Source organism: Myxine glutinosa, chromosome 4 (assembly GCF_964187855.1).
Source record: "Myxine glutinosa chromosome 4, kmMyxGlut1.1, whole genome shotgun sequence".
Taxonomy (NCBI): domain Eukaryota; kingdom Metazoa; phylum Chordata; class Myxini; order Myxiniformes; family Myxinidae; genus Myxine; species Myxine glutinosa.
This window is the reverse complement of record NC_136264.1, coordinates 173,153,739-173,171,467: the sequence shown is the minus strand read 5'-3', so window position 1 is coordinate 173,171,467 and position 17,729 is coordinate 173,153,739. Positions and strand designations below refer to the sequence as shown.

At 44.3% G+C, this 17,729-nt stretch overlaps 1 protein-coding gene across 1 annotated transcript in view; it reads right to left on the bottom strand.

Moving 5' to 3' along the window:
* The window catches only part of LOC137425496 (protein diaphanous homolog 2), a 525,447-nt gene that overhangs the window by 354,804 nt on the left and 152,914 nt on the right, over positions 1-17,729 (bottom strand). The window contains exons 12-15 of the mRNA XM_068113997.2: positions 11,819-11,937; positions 11,611-11,675; positions 8,948-9,169; positions 4,694-5,275 (exon numbers count right to left, since the gene is read on the bottom strand). Of these exons, the coding sequence (XP_067970098.2) occupies positions 4,694-5,275; positions 8,948-9,169; positions 11,611-11,675; positions 11,819-11,937 (988 nt within the window). The remainder of the gene's footprint in view (positions 1-4,693; positions 5,276-8,947; positions 9,170-11,610; positions 11,676-11,818; positions 11,938-17,729) is intronic.

Below are 17,729 nucleotides of genomic sequence, written 5' to 3'. Positions count from 1 at the left end.
CATATGTGGTGATTTCAATTGTCACAATGCCAGTTGGCTGGGTGTGGGTACCTCTCTCACCAGCCATGGCTCTTCAGCAAAGGACTTCTGCGACTCACTGGGACTGACACAATCTGTCAATTTCCCGACCCGGATCTCAGTCAACGGAGAATCTTCTCTTCTGTACTTGGTTATGACGAACTTCCCTGAAAATGTCTGCTGCTCTTCTTCTGCTCCAATCGGCTCATCTGATAATGTGCTTGTTAAAGTGGACATCTCTCTGACCATTCTCAGAGAGCCACCTCAGCGTCGACGATTCTGGCATTTAACTCAGGCCAACTGGCACGGTCTTCAAGGAGCCTTCAATCATCTGGACTGGTCTCACATCTCTACCGCCTCTGACATCAACTCATCCTGGGAATTCTTCCAAAGTAAATTGCTCTCTCTCATGCACAGATTTATCCCATCTCGTCTTCAGATGTCATACCCTTCCTCCCGTCCATGGTACACGGAATCTTGTGGTGAGGCTGTTGCCCAGAAAATAACTTGCTTTCGTCTCCTAGAGGGCAAATCCAAAGGAAGGAAATCTCATTTCCTTTCACAAAGCCCGAAACAAGTGTGTATCCACCCTCAGGAGAGCCAGGAAACAATATATCTCCGTTCTCAAGACCGAACTCTCTTATCTGTCTCCCTCTTCCAAATCCTGGTGGCGTCTGGTCAAATCTGTTTCTGGTGTTTGTTCCCCCTCCATCCCCTCCCTCACCTCAAACGGCTACATGGCTGACTCCGCACGTGAAAAAGCTGAATGCCTCAACTCTGTGTTTGCCTCTAAATCTTGTGTCCCAAACCCATCCCTCTCTGTACCCACCGTACCCAGTCGTACCCAGCTGCTCCTGGACCCTGTGTCCTTTCCTCCTGACAAGGTGGAAAAGTTTCTGTCAACCCTCGACTCTGATTCTGCAACTGGACCTGACGGCATCAGCCCACGGGTCATAAAATCCTGTTCTTCCGCTCTTTCACTCCCTCTCTCTGTTCTCTTCACCCTCTCTTTTGCTCAAGGTCATCTGCCATCTGCTTGGAAATCAGCCAACATCACCGCTTTGCACAAAAAAGGTGCAAAAACAGATCCTAGCAACTACAGACCAATCAGCCTTCTCCCAATTATCAGCAAAGTCATGGAATCCATCATTGCTTCAGATATGAAATCTTTCCTCTTCTCCAATGGCTTGATCTCTGATCATCAATTTGGTTTCAGACATGGTCACTCTACTCTGGACATGCTGCTTCTGCTTTCTCAACAATGGATGGAGGTCCTCAATGCCAAACAGGAAATTAGAGCTGTCTCCCTTGACATATCACGTGCCTTCGATACGGTCTGGCACCCAGTTCTGCTCGCCAAACTCTCCTCTTATGGTATCCATTGAAATCTCCACACTTGGCTTGCGGACTTCCTCTCTGGTCATAGTCAACGTGTGGCCCTGAATGGATTTCTCTCATCTCCCCTTCCTGTTCTGGCTGGAGTTCCCCAAGGTAGTGTTCTGGGCCCTGTGCTTTTTCTGGTCTTCATCAATGATCTCTCCGACTCTCTGGAAAATCCTCTCTATATCTTTGCTGATGGCTCCACTCTCTGCCGCTCCATTCATCATCCCTCAGATCGGCAGCCTGCAGCCTCCTCACTATCTGCAGACCTGGACAAAATCACAGACTGGTCAAACAAGTGGAACATGTCTTTCAATCCTGACAAATCTCACACTCTTACTATGTCTCTCTGAAAAGACCGAATGGAAAACCCTCCCATCCACTTTCTCAACAATCCTCTCCAAGAAGGTCTGTCGCTCAAGCTTTTGGGTCTTACTATCTGCCATGATCTTTCTTGGGAAAACCACATTTCCAAGCTGGCCGCCAAAGCCAGTCGCCGACTGGGCATCCTCCGTCGTGCGAAGTCCTTCCTTGGCACACCTGAGCTCCTCACCATATACAAGGCTTTCATCCGCAGCTCAATGTAATACTGTTCCCCCATCTGGGCCGGTGCTCCTGCCTCACACCTAGCTCGGCGCTCCTGCCTCACACCTAGCTCGGCTTCAGGCTGTTGAAACCAAAGCTTTCAGATTCATTGGAATCTCCTGCGACGAAGCTAACTCCGAGGGCCATTCACTCACTCACCGCAGGCAGGTTGGTGGTCTTTGTCTTCCACCGACTCCTCTCCCGCCTTGCTCCCCCAGCTCTCTCTATGCTTTGTCCCCCAAATATTCCTACAGGTCGCACAAGATCTGCCAGCAACCCTCTCATGGTTAAACTGCCAAAATCTAGGCTCTCTGCTCACCTTCACTCTTTCATTCCCCTTTTCTCCTGCCTCTGGAACAAACTCCCCCACTCCCTTCAATCCCACTCCTCCATCCAGGTCTTCAAAACAGCTGTTCACCATCATCTCTTATCTTCCCCCATCCAAAACCTTGATCTTTTCTTCCCCCGCTAATTAACCCCAGATACACCTTTTCGAAATTCTAACTTCTTTCCTGGAAGTCCTTGCAGTGTCCATATGTTTTATACCTCTCCCACCTCCCGCCAAGCCCTCTCCCTCCCACAGTTATCTCGATGTCCTTGCTCTCAAATGTTGTGTTTGTGTCCTTCCCCCTCTCTCCCCATCTTGTCTACCGCTCCCCTTATTTTGTGTTTTACGTGTCGGTTTGACTTTTTGTGGGATTAATGTTAGCTCTTTCACGAGCCTCGATCTTGCATACAAAAAAAAAAAAAAAAAAAAAAACTACTACAGATCAGTCATTGACTTCACCAGGTCGTCGTAGGCCTCCAACCTATCAAACACAAATCCTAATCACCCTACAGATGATAGAAAACAAAGCCATTTGCATCATCACAGGTTGTACATTAACAACACCCATCAAGCACCCACATACAGAGGTAAAAATGACCACTTGGACTTAAGATATCAAAGACCACTTGGACTTGAAGTGCTCAGCTTCTTGCAACAAGTGCCAACCCTAATCACCCGTGCCACGACATGTCACGAAATGTCACACACAGACCCCTAGCTGGACACATTAGAACTACACCACAAAGACACTGCAATGCCATCCTTCAAAACATCACCCCACCAAACGACAACAACAAAAAACACATCTATCCTCACATCACCAAAACCAATAAATAACCTCGGCCCAAACAGTATCTTGGCCACAAAACCTCCACCTATCGATGACACTGAGAAACTACCCTCGAGATCTGATCATCTTCACCTTTTATGCCTCTGCTGTGGACACCACCCACAGCTTTTACAGTCCAAACACAGACTCAACGACATGACTAGTGTGGAAGTCCTCGTTTAGGACTTCCTTATGATTGGAAGAATTAATAATGTCCTTGTGAGTGAGTTCTTACGCATAGTTAACAAATTGTAATTGCTGCATGGGTTTTTAACAATGCAGAGTATGACTGATACATGGATATTGGTTTGTGTGTTTACTTAGATCTAGCTGGAGCCGTTAAAATGAAATGCTAATAATAATGAAGATGAGCTTTGGGAAAGGTAACCATGAAATGGGTGCTGGAAGTTAGAGGGAGAGAAGCTTGTGTGGTGACCTTTTGACCTGCTTTCTGGCTAAGTGCAGGCTCCGCTCTGTTATCTCAGACAAGGTCCAGATAACTTCATATCCCACCTCTTCTCCTCCTCTGAGACCTGCCTACTCATACATTCTTCAAGATACACCCTGTTGAATGATGGTGTACATCTGGACTTTGGTGTCGGCTTGTCTGGGAATACAATGACCTATGGTGACCTTGAAATACCCTTCTGCTCTTCCTCCTTGGCATCAAAGAAACCACACGACTATATAGAGACAGAATTCTCCGAGTGCGGAGAGAACCTGGCTGGACGTCTTGTGTGTTGTGTAATGAAATGTATGCGGTGTAAACTCTAAGTGAATTTGCATTAGCAAGTGTTGATTAAATTGTCCACAAGAAAGTGATATTCTCTGTCTCTCAGACATCTTATTGAGTAGAGATATACCATCTTTGATAGCAGCAAGACCTGCATCCTTTGCCAGGCTGTCCCACACAGAATAAAACGCATCCCATGGAAGATTGCACAGTCCTGGCTTCACTAAGACAAGAACACAACATAATTGATGTGAGAGATCTCTGGGTCGCTCCTGGAAAAAAGATTGGCTATCTCCGTGTCACAGGCCTGTTCCAGCAGAACTGACCGGGGCTACCCAACAACAACAACCCAATAACATAATGCCTCTGGCACTTTCAGCTGCTGAGGTATAAAAATGAGTGCAAAACAACAAACAGTGCAAAGTGAATTTTACTTAAAACTGACATGGCGTGTCCTGAACTTACTAAATATTTTTGCACATTTTTTTTTTAGTGTTAAACAAGAATGTTCTGCCAAAATGGTCAAAGGTTAATCATATGATCAATGAATACTAAGTAAGGCACTAGGACACCAAATTATAAGAAGTTTATGCTTTGCAAGCTACGACAGGCTAAGTGGTTCTCAGCAAGGTGAAGGTATATGGGTAAGGTTTGTTGGCATTTTATTGGTCAGCAGAAAAAGTTGGCTGTAGCCCATCTGTGTACATTGTAAGGCACATTGTATGGCACATTGTAAGGCACATTGTAAGGCACATTGTAAGGCACAAATATGAAGTGAAATCAGAGCAGTGGTTTAAAGAGTTATCCAAAGCATAGTTACCTTTGTCCAGTTGGCACGCTTAGTCGTCACCTCAGGCTTGTACTGCTTCTTTGGTTGAAGGCCATGGGGAAGGCCTGGCTTTGGTGGGGCAATAAGCCCAGGAGGAGGTGGAGGTGGAGGACCTATACCAGGGAATGGAGGTGGTGGAGGCAGAGGAATAGTTCCGCCCCCTATAATAGGTGGTGGAGGTGGAATGGGTATGGCTGATTGGCCGGTCAAAGGAGGTGGAATGGGAATGGCTGATTGGCCAGGTAAAGGAGGTGGAATGGGTATGGCTGATTGGCCGGGTAAAGGAGGTGGAATGGGTATGGCTGATTGGCCGGGTAAAGGAGGTGGAATGGGTATGGCTGATTGGCCGGGTAAAGGAGGTGGAATGGGTATGGCTGATTGGCCGGGTAAAGGAGGTGGAATGGGTATGGCTGATTGGCCGGGTAAAGGAGGTGGAATGGGTATGGCTGATTGGCCGGGTAAAGGAGGTGGAATGGGTATGGTCGATTGGCCGGGTAAAGGAGGTGGAATGGGCATGGTCGATTGGCCAGTTGAGGTCATCGTGGCATCTTGAGACGAAGCAGAATTTTTCAGCTGAAAGAAAATTAATAAAACAAGTTAAAATGATTATACAGGGGGTTTACAATGTCCCTTTACCCCCTCTGAAGAACTTGACAAACGAATATAATAAACACGCATGAGGAAAAGCTCGCATTGATTGATGAATTTCCCCGCAGATTAACATCACCATTAAGATTAACATGAACATATACTGTATATGATTTATGAAACGTAACAGGGTCGATGATGATTGGAAGGTAACTGGACTTTGTAAAAACCCTGTTCAGCCTGGTGTCCTGAAAGTCGCTTTACCCAACCCCAGTAAAGTATTCGTCCTTAAACTCTTTTAATGTAAAGGTTTTATTGTGCAGTACTTTTCAATAATTAATCAGTCATTGTATTTGTATGATAGAATGCATACAGATAAAATGACTGATTACTTCAGTCATTGGTGTAATGGTTAGAGTGTCCGCTCCGAGTCTGGGAGGTCGGAGTTTAAAACTTGGCCAAGACATACTGAAGACTTAAAAAATGGTATATGCTACTTCCTAGTAAAAACAGTAAACATAGCGGTAATACCCTGGGCACTCACCTGGTAAAATAAAGCAATATACTACACTGACTAAAGGTATTTTAAACTGTATCATGGCATTTTTAACCAATTTCAATGGTTTCTAGAAGACAGAGCAGCATGTACATTCATATTGTTGTAATCATAAGACTTTAAACAAACAAACAAAAAAAATACCTATTTTGGGAGGCAACCTCCACCCTCCTCCCACAGACTACCTTAGACCTCGATTTTTTTTTTTTTATGGCACGAACAAACTTTGGTACATCATGGGTGGTGAGGATTGTGGTCAAGTTTCATCATAATTGTGTGTGTAGTTTCTGAGAAGAAAGCAAATACCTATTTTGGGGGGTCAAACCTGGACCCACTTTGACCCCCCCCCACCCCCACACACACCCCCACCCGTAGACCCTCTTAGACTTTGATTTGCCTAGTGGAGTGAACAAATTTTGGTACATCAAGGGTGATGAAGGTTGTGGTCAAGTTTCATCGAAATAGTGTGTGTAGTTTCAGAGGAAAAAGCAAATTCCTATTTTTGGGGGTCAAACGTGGATCCACTTTGACCACTGGTAGACCCCCTGAGACCCCAACTTTTATGCCGTGAACAAACTTTAGTCACAACATAACAAATATAATTAGTGCCAAGTTTGGTCACAATCCCATCAGTGGTTTCGGAGAAGTTGCATGTGTTTACGGGCTGACGGACGGACTGACGGATGGACGACTGACAGACGGACGACGCGCCATCGCATAAGCTCCCCGGAACTTCGTTCCAGGTGAGCTAAAAAGAACACAGGCAATCCCCTTTGGTTGGCATCCATTGGGAGGAGGAAATTTCTCCTGAGGAAATGGCCCACTGAATGCGGGGAGAAAAGCCGCTCCATTGTTGCGAGTCAGAGAAGATTGTCATGGTTAGTGTTACGGATTCGTCACTTCCGCTGTTGTGATTTTCCTCCACTTGAAAGATTTCTGATTCTATGTACTATTATTGTCTTCCAAAGGTTTATTGTTTATTAAGTTTTTTTTTTGTATACAAGATCGAGGCTCGTGAAAGAGCTAACATTAATCACACAAAAAGGCAAACCGACACACAAAACACAAAAAACAAGGGGAGCGGCAGACAAGATGGGGAGAGAGGGGGAAGGACACAAACACAACATTTGAGAGCAGGGACATTGGGAGGACTTGGGGGGAGGTGGGAGAGGTATAAAACATATGAACACTGCAAGGACTCTGGGGTGAATTAGCGGGGGTAGAAAAGATCAAGGTTTTGGATGAGGGAAGATAAGAGATGGTGGTGAACAGCTGTTTTAAAGACCTGGAGGGAGGAGTGGGATTGAAGGGAGTGGGGGAGTTTGTTCCAGAGGCGGGAGAAAAGGGGAATGAAAGAGTGAAGGTGAGCAGAGAGCCTAGATTTTGGCAGTCTAACCATAAGAGGGTTGCAGGCAGATCTTGTGTGACCTGAAGGAATATTGGGGGGACAGAGCACAGAGAGAGCTGGGGGAGCAAGGACGGAGAGGAGTCGGTAGAAGACAAAGACCACCAACCTGCCTGCGGTGAGTGAGTGAAAGGCCCTCGGAGTTAAAGTTATTAAAAGTTTTAAAAGGTTACCTTAAAATGATACAGGAACCCGAACCGAAAGACAAGGAGGTGAAGAAGAGGAGGCGGTGAGAAAAGTCAGAGAAGAAGCTGGTTGCTTTGCGTTCTGGATCTAACGTTGTTGAGCAAGAGACACGAGTGAACTTTGGGTTTCCTGGAAAGGGATTCCGCGATAGGGTTGTTATCGCTGTGACTGATTAAACCTGTGTGTCAGGTTGGCGTTGGATTCGGGGAACCATTGTCATGTGATTACGTCTCAAGTACGAGCCGTCCGCCATTTTGACTCGTGCGCTTCGCGCGTCGAGCAGACTTTCCTTGCTTCGTCAACCGTTTCCACCGCATTCAGACGTATCTGTGGTGTGTGTGTGCACCGAGGCTTCTGACGATTACTTTGCGGCTCGCCAACCGTGAACAGTGAAAGTTCATACCTGGAGGGGGGCTTTGGATTTCCCAGTCGCCATGAGTGCGCCTTTGTGGCACTTTAACCACGTGACCCTTTTCTCCGCTTTGGGCCGCGTGCGCCCTGGTGCCGTTTTGGGCGGCGTGTCTGTGCCGGCCCTCGGAACGAGATTCTGGTTTCGAGTCAACATCGTTCCGTTGATCACTGGAAGGGACCAACTCTGAGCTCGAAGACGGGAATATAGAGACATTGGGGAAGGTTCTTTCCACTCACTTGGAACCCTGTGAGTTACCTTATGCATGCTAGCTGATGGAATAGAGAGTGCACTCTTAATTGTCATTTGTGGTAATGTTATTCCTGTGTGATTTATAATATATTATTGGTTTGTTCATAACCATTGGTGTGGTTTCCTTATTGATTTCGACCCAGGATAATATATTTTTCTGCCGTGGCCCCTCCCGGGGTTCGGAGGTACACCGAGACCAGGAGGTCGGGGAGGAACATGTAACAATTATAAAGAAGATTATCAATGGAGAAGATTGTCATGGGGACCGCAAGGCTAACCCCTGCTCTTGCAGGGAAAATGGCCTTAAAATGCCTGTTGTTGTTGTTGTATTGTTGCGAGTCGCTGGTATCGAGTATACCGGAAAGTGATGGCACTTCCTTCAAGCTCAGTCGCTGTTAAATGTTTGTCTCATCAGTATGTCCATGTGTGTGTGAGTGGCAGCTTTATTACAAGCCTTAGACCTTGTATTTAAAAAAAAAAAAATTAAATATTGGAAATACTGCATAATACAACCTGTATATTAAATAGGTCAACAACAAATGATTTACTGGGAAGAGGAAATGTGACTTTCATGCCACCCTGTATAATATCAGGCATAATTAAGAAATTACTGCGCAAAGGATTGAACAGGGAAGAGAGGGAATGATCACAATAGATGACAAATGAGCAGAGTAAAAGAAACAAAATCAAAAGTGAGAAGCAATAAAAGACCAAAAATGCCGAAATATTTGACCATAAAGACCACGTAATGCATGAAATAAAGCATTTAAGCTACATAGATAATTATAAAAAGGGTGCAGACAAAGTTACAAGAGGTACAGTATGAACAAGCTTTTGGAACCAACCGACCTTCTCTTTGAGCTGTTTGATTTCTGCAAGGCAATTTGTCCGTTCCTGTTGTTCTTGCTCGAATACATGGCAAAGCCTCTTTTCCTCATTGCAAAACTCGATGACTCTGCACTCAAACTTGCACTGTTGCGACTCGATTTCTAAAGTCTTGGCATCACACAGCATTTCTTTCTGCTTCAGCTCGGCAGACACTTCCTGACGCATCATAAGCTCTCTATCTATCTGTATATGGGTTGAAAGATGGATAAAGATTAAATGAGACTGGTCATGAGGGACACTATATTTTCAATCAATAACTGTTCATTTATTAGATTTAAAAAATAATTAAACTATTTTTTTTGTCCAATTACGCACTGGCCTTATTTTGTATGACTCCCAAATCCTTTCCCTTCATGCCCTTGCAAAGATGATAAATGAGATTTAGCCTCTGTTACCCACGTGCCTCCCCTTCCCAATATATGAACAGAAGTGGAGAATGAGAGCAAGGAAAATGAAGGATAGGGGTGTATGTGAGAAGTGGTGAGAGAAAGTAAAGGATGTTGTGAAGAACTAATGACGGGGAAGAGCATGAGGCCATATCTATATTTTCTTTTTAGAGTTTTCTTGCGATATAACCACAAAATCTTTTTTCGTAAAAAAGTCATTTATCAACAAATTTATCAAAAAAAAGTCAACAATAAAATATTTATGAATCTATACAACATTCATTTCAACAGACATACAAGAAAATAAGCTGAAAGGTTTCAAATTCTCCATTGGAATGCACCCCATAATAACCATGACAAAGCAAGATCACAAGGTTGTTGGAAAACAGCATGAAGGAAACATTACTGTCAAAAATCAGTTCATCAAAGGAAGTGGGGGGATCAAAATTAAAATAATACTTTTCAGCTTCCAGTCGTCCAAAGTAAAGATGCCGTAGAACAATTCTCAATATAAAACAAACTGTCTACCACCACATTTTGCACATGCTACCATATTTACAGGGTGTTCCAAAAATACCTGGACAAATTTGTTGTTAATATATTTAGTACCACAGGTGATACAGCGATACCCTTTGTATTAAATGATAGAGAAACTCTAAGTTTTCTTTATTTTCAGGTCTGGTGGTTTAAATGTAAAATAAAATGGTGACTCCTCTGGAGAAAGCTCAGTGTGTTGAATAGTTCATCGAGACAAGATCCGACATGCAAGTTCAGCATAATTTCCATGCAAGGTATGGAAGGAATCCTCCAACGTGGACTAGTATCAGAGAGTGGTACAAGAGATTTAAGGAGACTGGAAGTTGTCAGACATAGAAAAGTACTGGTCGACCAAGAACAAGTGCAGCAGACATTGAACAAGTGCATGAATCATTTCAACAAAGTCCCAGAAAATCAATCTGATGCACATCCAGAGAACTGGGACTACCAACCACCACTGTACAACAGGATAATGCATAAAAGACTGAAGCTTTATGTCTGCAAGGTGCAGATTCTGCAATAACTCAAACCAAATGATGGGCCCAAATGGAAAGCATTTTTGCCTTGGAAATGCTCAGTCATATAGAGGATGCTAAAGATTACCAGAAAAAGGTCATGTTCATAGACGAAGCTTGCTTTCATGTATCAGGGAAGGTCATCCGGCACAATGTGAGGATCTAGGGCTCCAAAAATCCCCACATGGTCATTAAACACATACGCAACAGTTCATAGGTCAATCTGTAGTGTGGCCTTCACCATGACTGCTTGGTGGGTCCGTTTTTATTTTAGAAGGATAGTGACCTCAACAATTTACATGAACATGTTGGAAGGATTCGCCTTCCCACAGATTGAAGGCCTGAAACACGATATCATTTTTCAACAGTACTGCGCTCCCTCTCATTGGGCCTTAGTTGTTCGAGCCGTCCTGAATGAAAAATTTCCAGGTCGCTGGATTGGTCGAGATGGACCAACCGCCTGGCCCCCATGATCACCAGACGTAACCCCACCCCCTTTGATTTTTTTTTTTTCTGTGCTGGTTTGTCAAAGATGTTGTCCACAACACCAAGGTCGAAAACCTGCAGGATCTTCGTTCTCAGATCACAGATGCATGTGGATGTGGTGGCTGGATGCAAACATGCTAAGCTGAACATAACAAGAACTCGTGTACCACCTTGATGTCCTGCGCATGACAAACGGAGCTCAAATTGAAATGTATTGATGGAGGGCACAAAAAGTTATGAGTTTCTGTATCATATAAACGAAGGAGTATCATTTGTGGTTCGAAATATATTAACAACCGAAGTTGTCCGGGTCTTTTTGGAACACCCTGAACTTTACTTCTTGCACAACTGCTTCTTCAGAATATCATATTGCATGCAATTTGATTTTTGCATTTTGGCTCAGCAAAGGATTTATCATAAACAATCATGCACAACACATAGCTCATAAACGATATGAAAAGGGAATCAAAACAAACGCTGTTCCTTTACTTTATTACCACCTCCATCCTCATTACATTGAACTGAACCACTTGAAATGATCAATGTCAAAAGTAAGGCTTAATATGTCCCGGAGTGACAAATAATATATATATATATATATATATATATATATATATATATATATATATATATATATATATATATATATATATATATATATATATATATATATATATATATATAAATAGTGAGTCCTCACCTTCTTTTGCAAGTCATTTACCAGTGCTTCACTCTCTTCAACCTTTTCCTGGTTGACCATGTTGTCTGAAAATAATAAAAAATAAACGAAAAAAAAGTCTCAATCAAATATACATCTCAGAATATGGATAAAATAAACTAATGAAGGAAATTAAATAAATCGAAAGCAATAAATAAAAAATTAAAAGACGAGGGAAAATTTGAAATACCAATCAGGTTGTCTACGTCCAAACAGAACTTTTGCGTGGATCGAAAGTCTGGGTCCAAGCCATTGCGGTGCAGCACAATCTGGCTTACACACTCCTCAATAAGCCGAAGGTACTGTGGCCTGTAAAGCAAAGCACGTGGTAGTACCTCCACTTAAACGTCAAATGATATTCGTCAAAACAGAAATAAGCATAAACTTTAGACTTAATGCCAAGAAAGCGAAAAATAACAGTTTAAGCATGTACATGTGCATGCACACCCACCCTACATGTTCTAAAAGTTTAATTATATCCATTGGGAAACCAAATCGCTCGAACGTCAACAACTCCTCCAACTGTCCCTGAAGCCCATTAATTTGCGACTGTTCACACTCCACAGAAGCCCAGGGATATGCCCATTAAACAGTAGTACATATCGCAAATTATGAAAAAGATCACCAATCACCTAATTGATGGCAAGATGTTGGAGTTTGTCAAATGAATACATTCAAAGGTGTTTGTCACTGTTTTTTTGGTTGTTTTTTTTACTCACCGACCACACATTAGTTGTTTGACAGCTGCATGCAGGGCCGGATTTAGGGGCAGGCGACACAGGTGACCGACCGCTTGGGGCCCGGGCTCTGAATTTGGTGCTGGAAGAGGCCATTCGGATTTGGTCCACCATGGATGCGCTACACCAACACCAGGGGTGTGTTCCATTACCATTCAACTTGTGGAGTCCTTGCAGAGTGGCTTAAGCTCTCAAGCAAGCACTCCAATGAAACGGTTGATAAGGAACGCTGGCTTACCAAGCGATAGCGAGCTGATGGTAATGGAACACACCCCAGGTTAAATACATCCATCAACCTATGGAACACACCCCAGATTAAATACATCCATCAACCTATGGAACACACCCCAGATTAAATACATCCATCAACCTATGGAACACACCCCACATTAAATACATCCATCAACCTATGGAACCACACCCCACATTAAATACATCCATCAACCTATGGAACACACCCCAGATTAAATACATCCATCAACCTATGGAACACACCCCAGATTAAATACATCCATCAGGCTATGGAACACACCCCAGATTAAATACATCCATCAACCTATGGAACACACCCCAGATTAAATACATCCATCAACCTATGGAACACTGGCCTGGTGTTGGCTTAGCGGTTAGGGTGCCGGTTTGGGATCCTAGGATCCTGGGTTCGAATCCCGGTCGATCACTAAATTAACACCAGGGGGTTTGACTCAGCCTGTCATCCTTCCGAGGTCGGCAAATTGAGTACCAGCTTGCTGGGATGAATGATCACGGTGTGTACCCCTGTTTAGAATAGGTACACCGTATCCCTGCACATCGTAAGAGGCGACTAAGGGTTGGTGTCAGGAAGGGCATCAGGCCATAAAAACATTGCCTCAAACAGGGAACCATGATTGTCATGGGGCCCGCAAGGCTAACCCCCGCTCCAGCGAGGAAAATGGCCTTAAAACGTTCATTCATTCATTCATTCAACCTATGGAACACACCCCAGATTAAATACATCCATCAACCTATGGAACACACCCCAGATTAAATACATCCATCAGGCTATGGAACACACCCCAGATTAAATACATCCATCAAGCTATGGAACACACCCCAGATTAAATACATCCATCAACCTGTGGAACACACCCCGGATTAAATACATCCATCAGGCTATGGAACACACCCCGGATTAAATACATCCATCAACCTATGGAACACACCCCACATTAAATACATCCATCAACCGAGGACTCAAATTCATTATCAAGGAAATAGGGAGTGGGGATGAGAAAAGTTGGGCAGCTACAGGGATATCACCAGGCTGTTGAAATAGAAATGAAAACTTTATTTTGTCGATGCAGGGGAGGTGGTCAAAAGCGGTTTGGGGGCAACGAATACACAACATCATCACACACAAACCCTTGACAAGACCCTCTCATCAATGCCTGTCCTCATTATCCCCTCACCATTGTTTGCTCTCACTATCCCCTCACCATTGTTTACTCTCACTACCCTTTCACCACTACCTGCCCTCACGATCCCCTCACCATTGTTTGCCCTCACGACCCTTTCACCACTTCCTGCACCTACTACCCCCACTACTGCCTGTACTCGCTACCCTTTCACCACTACCTGCCCTCACTATCCCCTCACCATTGTTTGCTCTCACTACCCTTTCACGACTTCCTGCACTCACTACTCCCTCACCACTGGCTATCCTCACTACCTCCTCATAGTTGCATGCCCTCACTACCTTCTCACCACCGGATGCCCATGCTACCCCCTATCCACAGCCCACACTCACAACTGACTGCACTGACTACCACTCATAAGGTATTAAGTTGACCAAACGGAGAGGGGGAACCGAAGATGACCCTTGCCGAGAGCATCACTTCATCTCGGGCCAGCCCTGCCTGTGTGTTTGGTGTTTAACCATTAATACGTGAAAATACAATTAGATTGGCATATCGTTTGAAACATTAATAAATCAGTCAACACATGAACACATCAATACAACAGTGAATTCCAAGAATGAAGCAGTCTTGGTGACAAGAACGCACATTGTGCCTCCTGCAATTGTGATCAAAGTTAATCCGTCCCCTTCGAAGGCAAAGTTCAGATTTTGTAAAAAGGAATTTTAGGACTGCAGAAATCAAGATAAGCTAAAACCTAATTATTTAGGATATGCAGGTAGAAACAGCGTATTTTTGTTTATTTTTAGGCAGCATAAGTTTCAGAGGTATATTGTCCAACCAAAATATCCTCAGCGCCGACGGATCTGGCATTTCACTCAGGCTGATTGGCACAGTCTGCAAGCAGCCATCAATCATCTGGACTGGTCTCCCATCTCTACTGCCTCTGACAACAATTCTTCCTGGGAATTCTTCCAAAGCAAACTGCTCTCTCTCATGCACAGATTTATCCCATCTCGTCTTCAGTTGTCTTACCCTTCCTCCCGTCCATGGTACACCGAGTCTTGTGGTGAGGCAGTTGCCCTGAAACAACTCGCCTTTGCCTCTTGGAAGGCTAATCCAACTGAAGGCAATCTCAGTTCCTTCCACCAAGCTCGGAACAAGTGTGTGTCTACCCTCGGGAGTGCCAGGAAGCACGATCTCTCCACACTCAAGAATGAACTCTCAAACCTGTCTCCTTCCTCCAAATCCTGGCGGCGTCTGGTCAAATCCGTTTCTGGTGTTTGTTCCCCTTCCATCCCCTCCCTTACCTCAAATGGCTACACAGGTGACACCACACGTGACAAAGCCGAATGCCTCAACTCTGTGTTTGCCTCAAAATCTTGTGTCCCAAACCCATCTCTCTCTGTTCCCACCTTACCCAGTCGAACCAAACTGCTCCTGGACTCTGTGTCCTTCTCTCCTGACAAGGTGGAGAGGTTTTTGTCAAACCTCAACTCTGATTCTGCAACTGGACCAGACAGCATCAGCCCATGGGTCCTAAAATCCTGCTATTCCGCTCTATCTCACCCTCTCTCTATTCTTTTCACCCTCTCTTTTGCTCAAGGTCATCTGCCAGCATCTTGGAAATCAGCAAACATTACCGCTTTACACAAAAAAGGTGCAAAAACAGATCCTTGCAACTACAGACCAATCAGCCTGCTCCCAATTATCAGCAAAGTCATGGAATCCATCATTGCTTCGGATATCAAATCCTTCCTCTTCTCCAATGGCTTGATCTCCGATCATCAATTTGGATTCAAACAAGGTCATTCTACTCTGGACATGTTGCTTCTGCTGTCTCAACGCCAAACAGGTAATCAGAGCTGTCTCCCTTGACATATCACATGCGTTCGATACGGTCTGGCACCCAGCTCTGCTCACCAAACTCTCCTCCTATGGTATCCATGGAAATCTCCATGCATGGCTTGCGGACTGCCTCTCTGGTCGTAGTCAACGTGTGGTCCTGAATGGATTTCTTTCATCGCCCCTTCCTGTTCTGGCTGGAGTTCCCCAAGGTCGTGTTCTGGGCCCTGTGCCATTTCTGGTCTTCATCAATGATCTCTTCGACTCTCTGGAAAATCCTCTCCATCACGCTGATCACTCCACTCTCTGCCACTCCATTCCTCATGTCAGCAGTCTGAGATCACTTTCCTCCCTCAGATCTCTTCTTCTTCCTTCTCTTTCTCTCTTTCTCTCTTTCTCTCTTTCTCTCTTTCTCTCTTTCTCTCTTTCTCTTTCTCTTTCTCTTTCTCTTTCTCTTTCTCTTTCTCTCTCTCTCTCTCTCTCTCTCTCTCTCTCTCTCTCTCTCTCTCTCTCTCTCTCCAAAATCACAAACTGGTCAAACAAGTGGAACATGTCTTTCAATCCTGACAAATCTCACACTCTTATATGTCTCTCCGAAAAGACCGACTGGAAAACCCTCCCATCCACTTTCTCAACAATCCGCTCCAAGAAGTTCTGTCGCTCAAGCTTTAGGGTCTCACTATCTGCCATGATCTTTATTGGGAAAACTACATTTCCAAGCTGGCTTCCAAAGCCAGTCGCCGTCTGGGCATCCTCCGTCATGAGAAGTCCTTCCTTGGCACACCTGAGCTCCTCACCACATGCAAGGCTTTCATCCGCAGCTCAATGGAATACTGTTCCCCCCTCTGGGCCGGTGCTCCTGCCTCACACCTAGCCCGGCTTCACGCTGTTGAAACCAAAGCTTTCAGAATCATTGGAATCTCCTGCGATGAAGCTAACTCCGACGGCCTTTCACTCATTCACTCACCGCAGACAGGTTGGTGGTCTTTGTCTTCTACCGACTCCTCTCTGGCCTTGCTCCCCAAGCTCTCTCTGTGCTCTGTCCCCCAAATATCCCTGCAGGTTGCACAAGATCTGCCAGCAACCCTCTTATGGTTAAACTGCCAAAATCAAGGCTCTCTACTCACCTTCACTCTTTCATTCCCCTTTTCTCCCACCTCTGGAACAAAAACTCTCCCACTCCCTTCAATCCCACTCCTCCCTCCAGGTCTTTAGAACAGCTGTTCACCACCATCTCTTATCTTCCCCCATCCAAAACCTTGATCTTTTCTACCCCCACTAATTTTCACCCCAGATACACTTTTTTTAAATTCCAACTTATTTCCTGGAAGTCCTTGCAGTGTCCATATGTTTTATACCTCTCCCACCTCCCCCCAAGCCCTCTCCCTCCCACAGTTCTCTCGATGTCCTGCTCTCAAATGTTTTGTTTGTGTCCGTCCTTCCGCCTCTCTCCCCATATTGTCTACCGCTCCCCTTATTTTGTGTTTTGTGTGTCGGTTTGAGTTTTTGTGCGATTAATGTTAGCTCTTTCACGAGCCTCGATCTTGTATACAAAAAAACAAAAAAAACAAAAAATTGTCAGGGTGAAGATATAAAATAAACACGGTAGTCCAAATGGCCTCTATATTGCATGCACATTTCCTCAAGGTAATGGAAAGGGGAAACACTGTTGAATAACATAAGTGATAAGGATGGTAATACAGGAATAACAAGTAAGATGGTGTGAATCAAATCCAAGGGAGAATCCACAATGATTAAAAGTTTGAATTGAGGTCAATCATTCATTCAGTTAGAACCAAAAATTTAGGAATGTTGATGCTTCCCTTCCAACACTGATACCACTCAAATGCAATTTTCCTCCCCTTCTCTTCTCTTTTTCCGATATCCAGCCAACCTCCTTTCCCTCATCTTTGCACCTCCATCTTCTTCCATCACTTGTTTTTGGGGAAAAAATTGTTTCTATACTCTCCTCTACACTAATGTATCTTTATGTTTTTGCCAGCAAAGGGGTTATGGTTTCATTTAGCTTTGTAACTGCTTATTTTCACAAATTTCCCACAAAGCATTATTTGTCCTGCTGATGAAGCAATTAGAGCAGAAACAGCAATTCCCAGGACTGATGTGA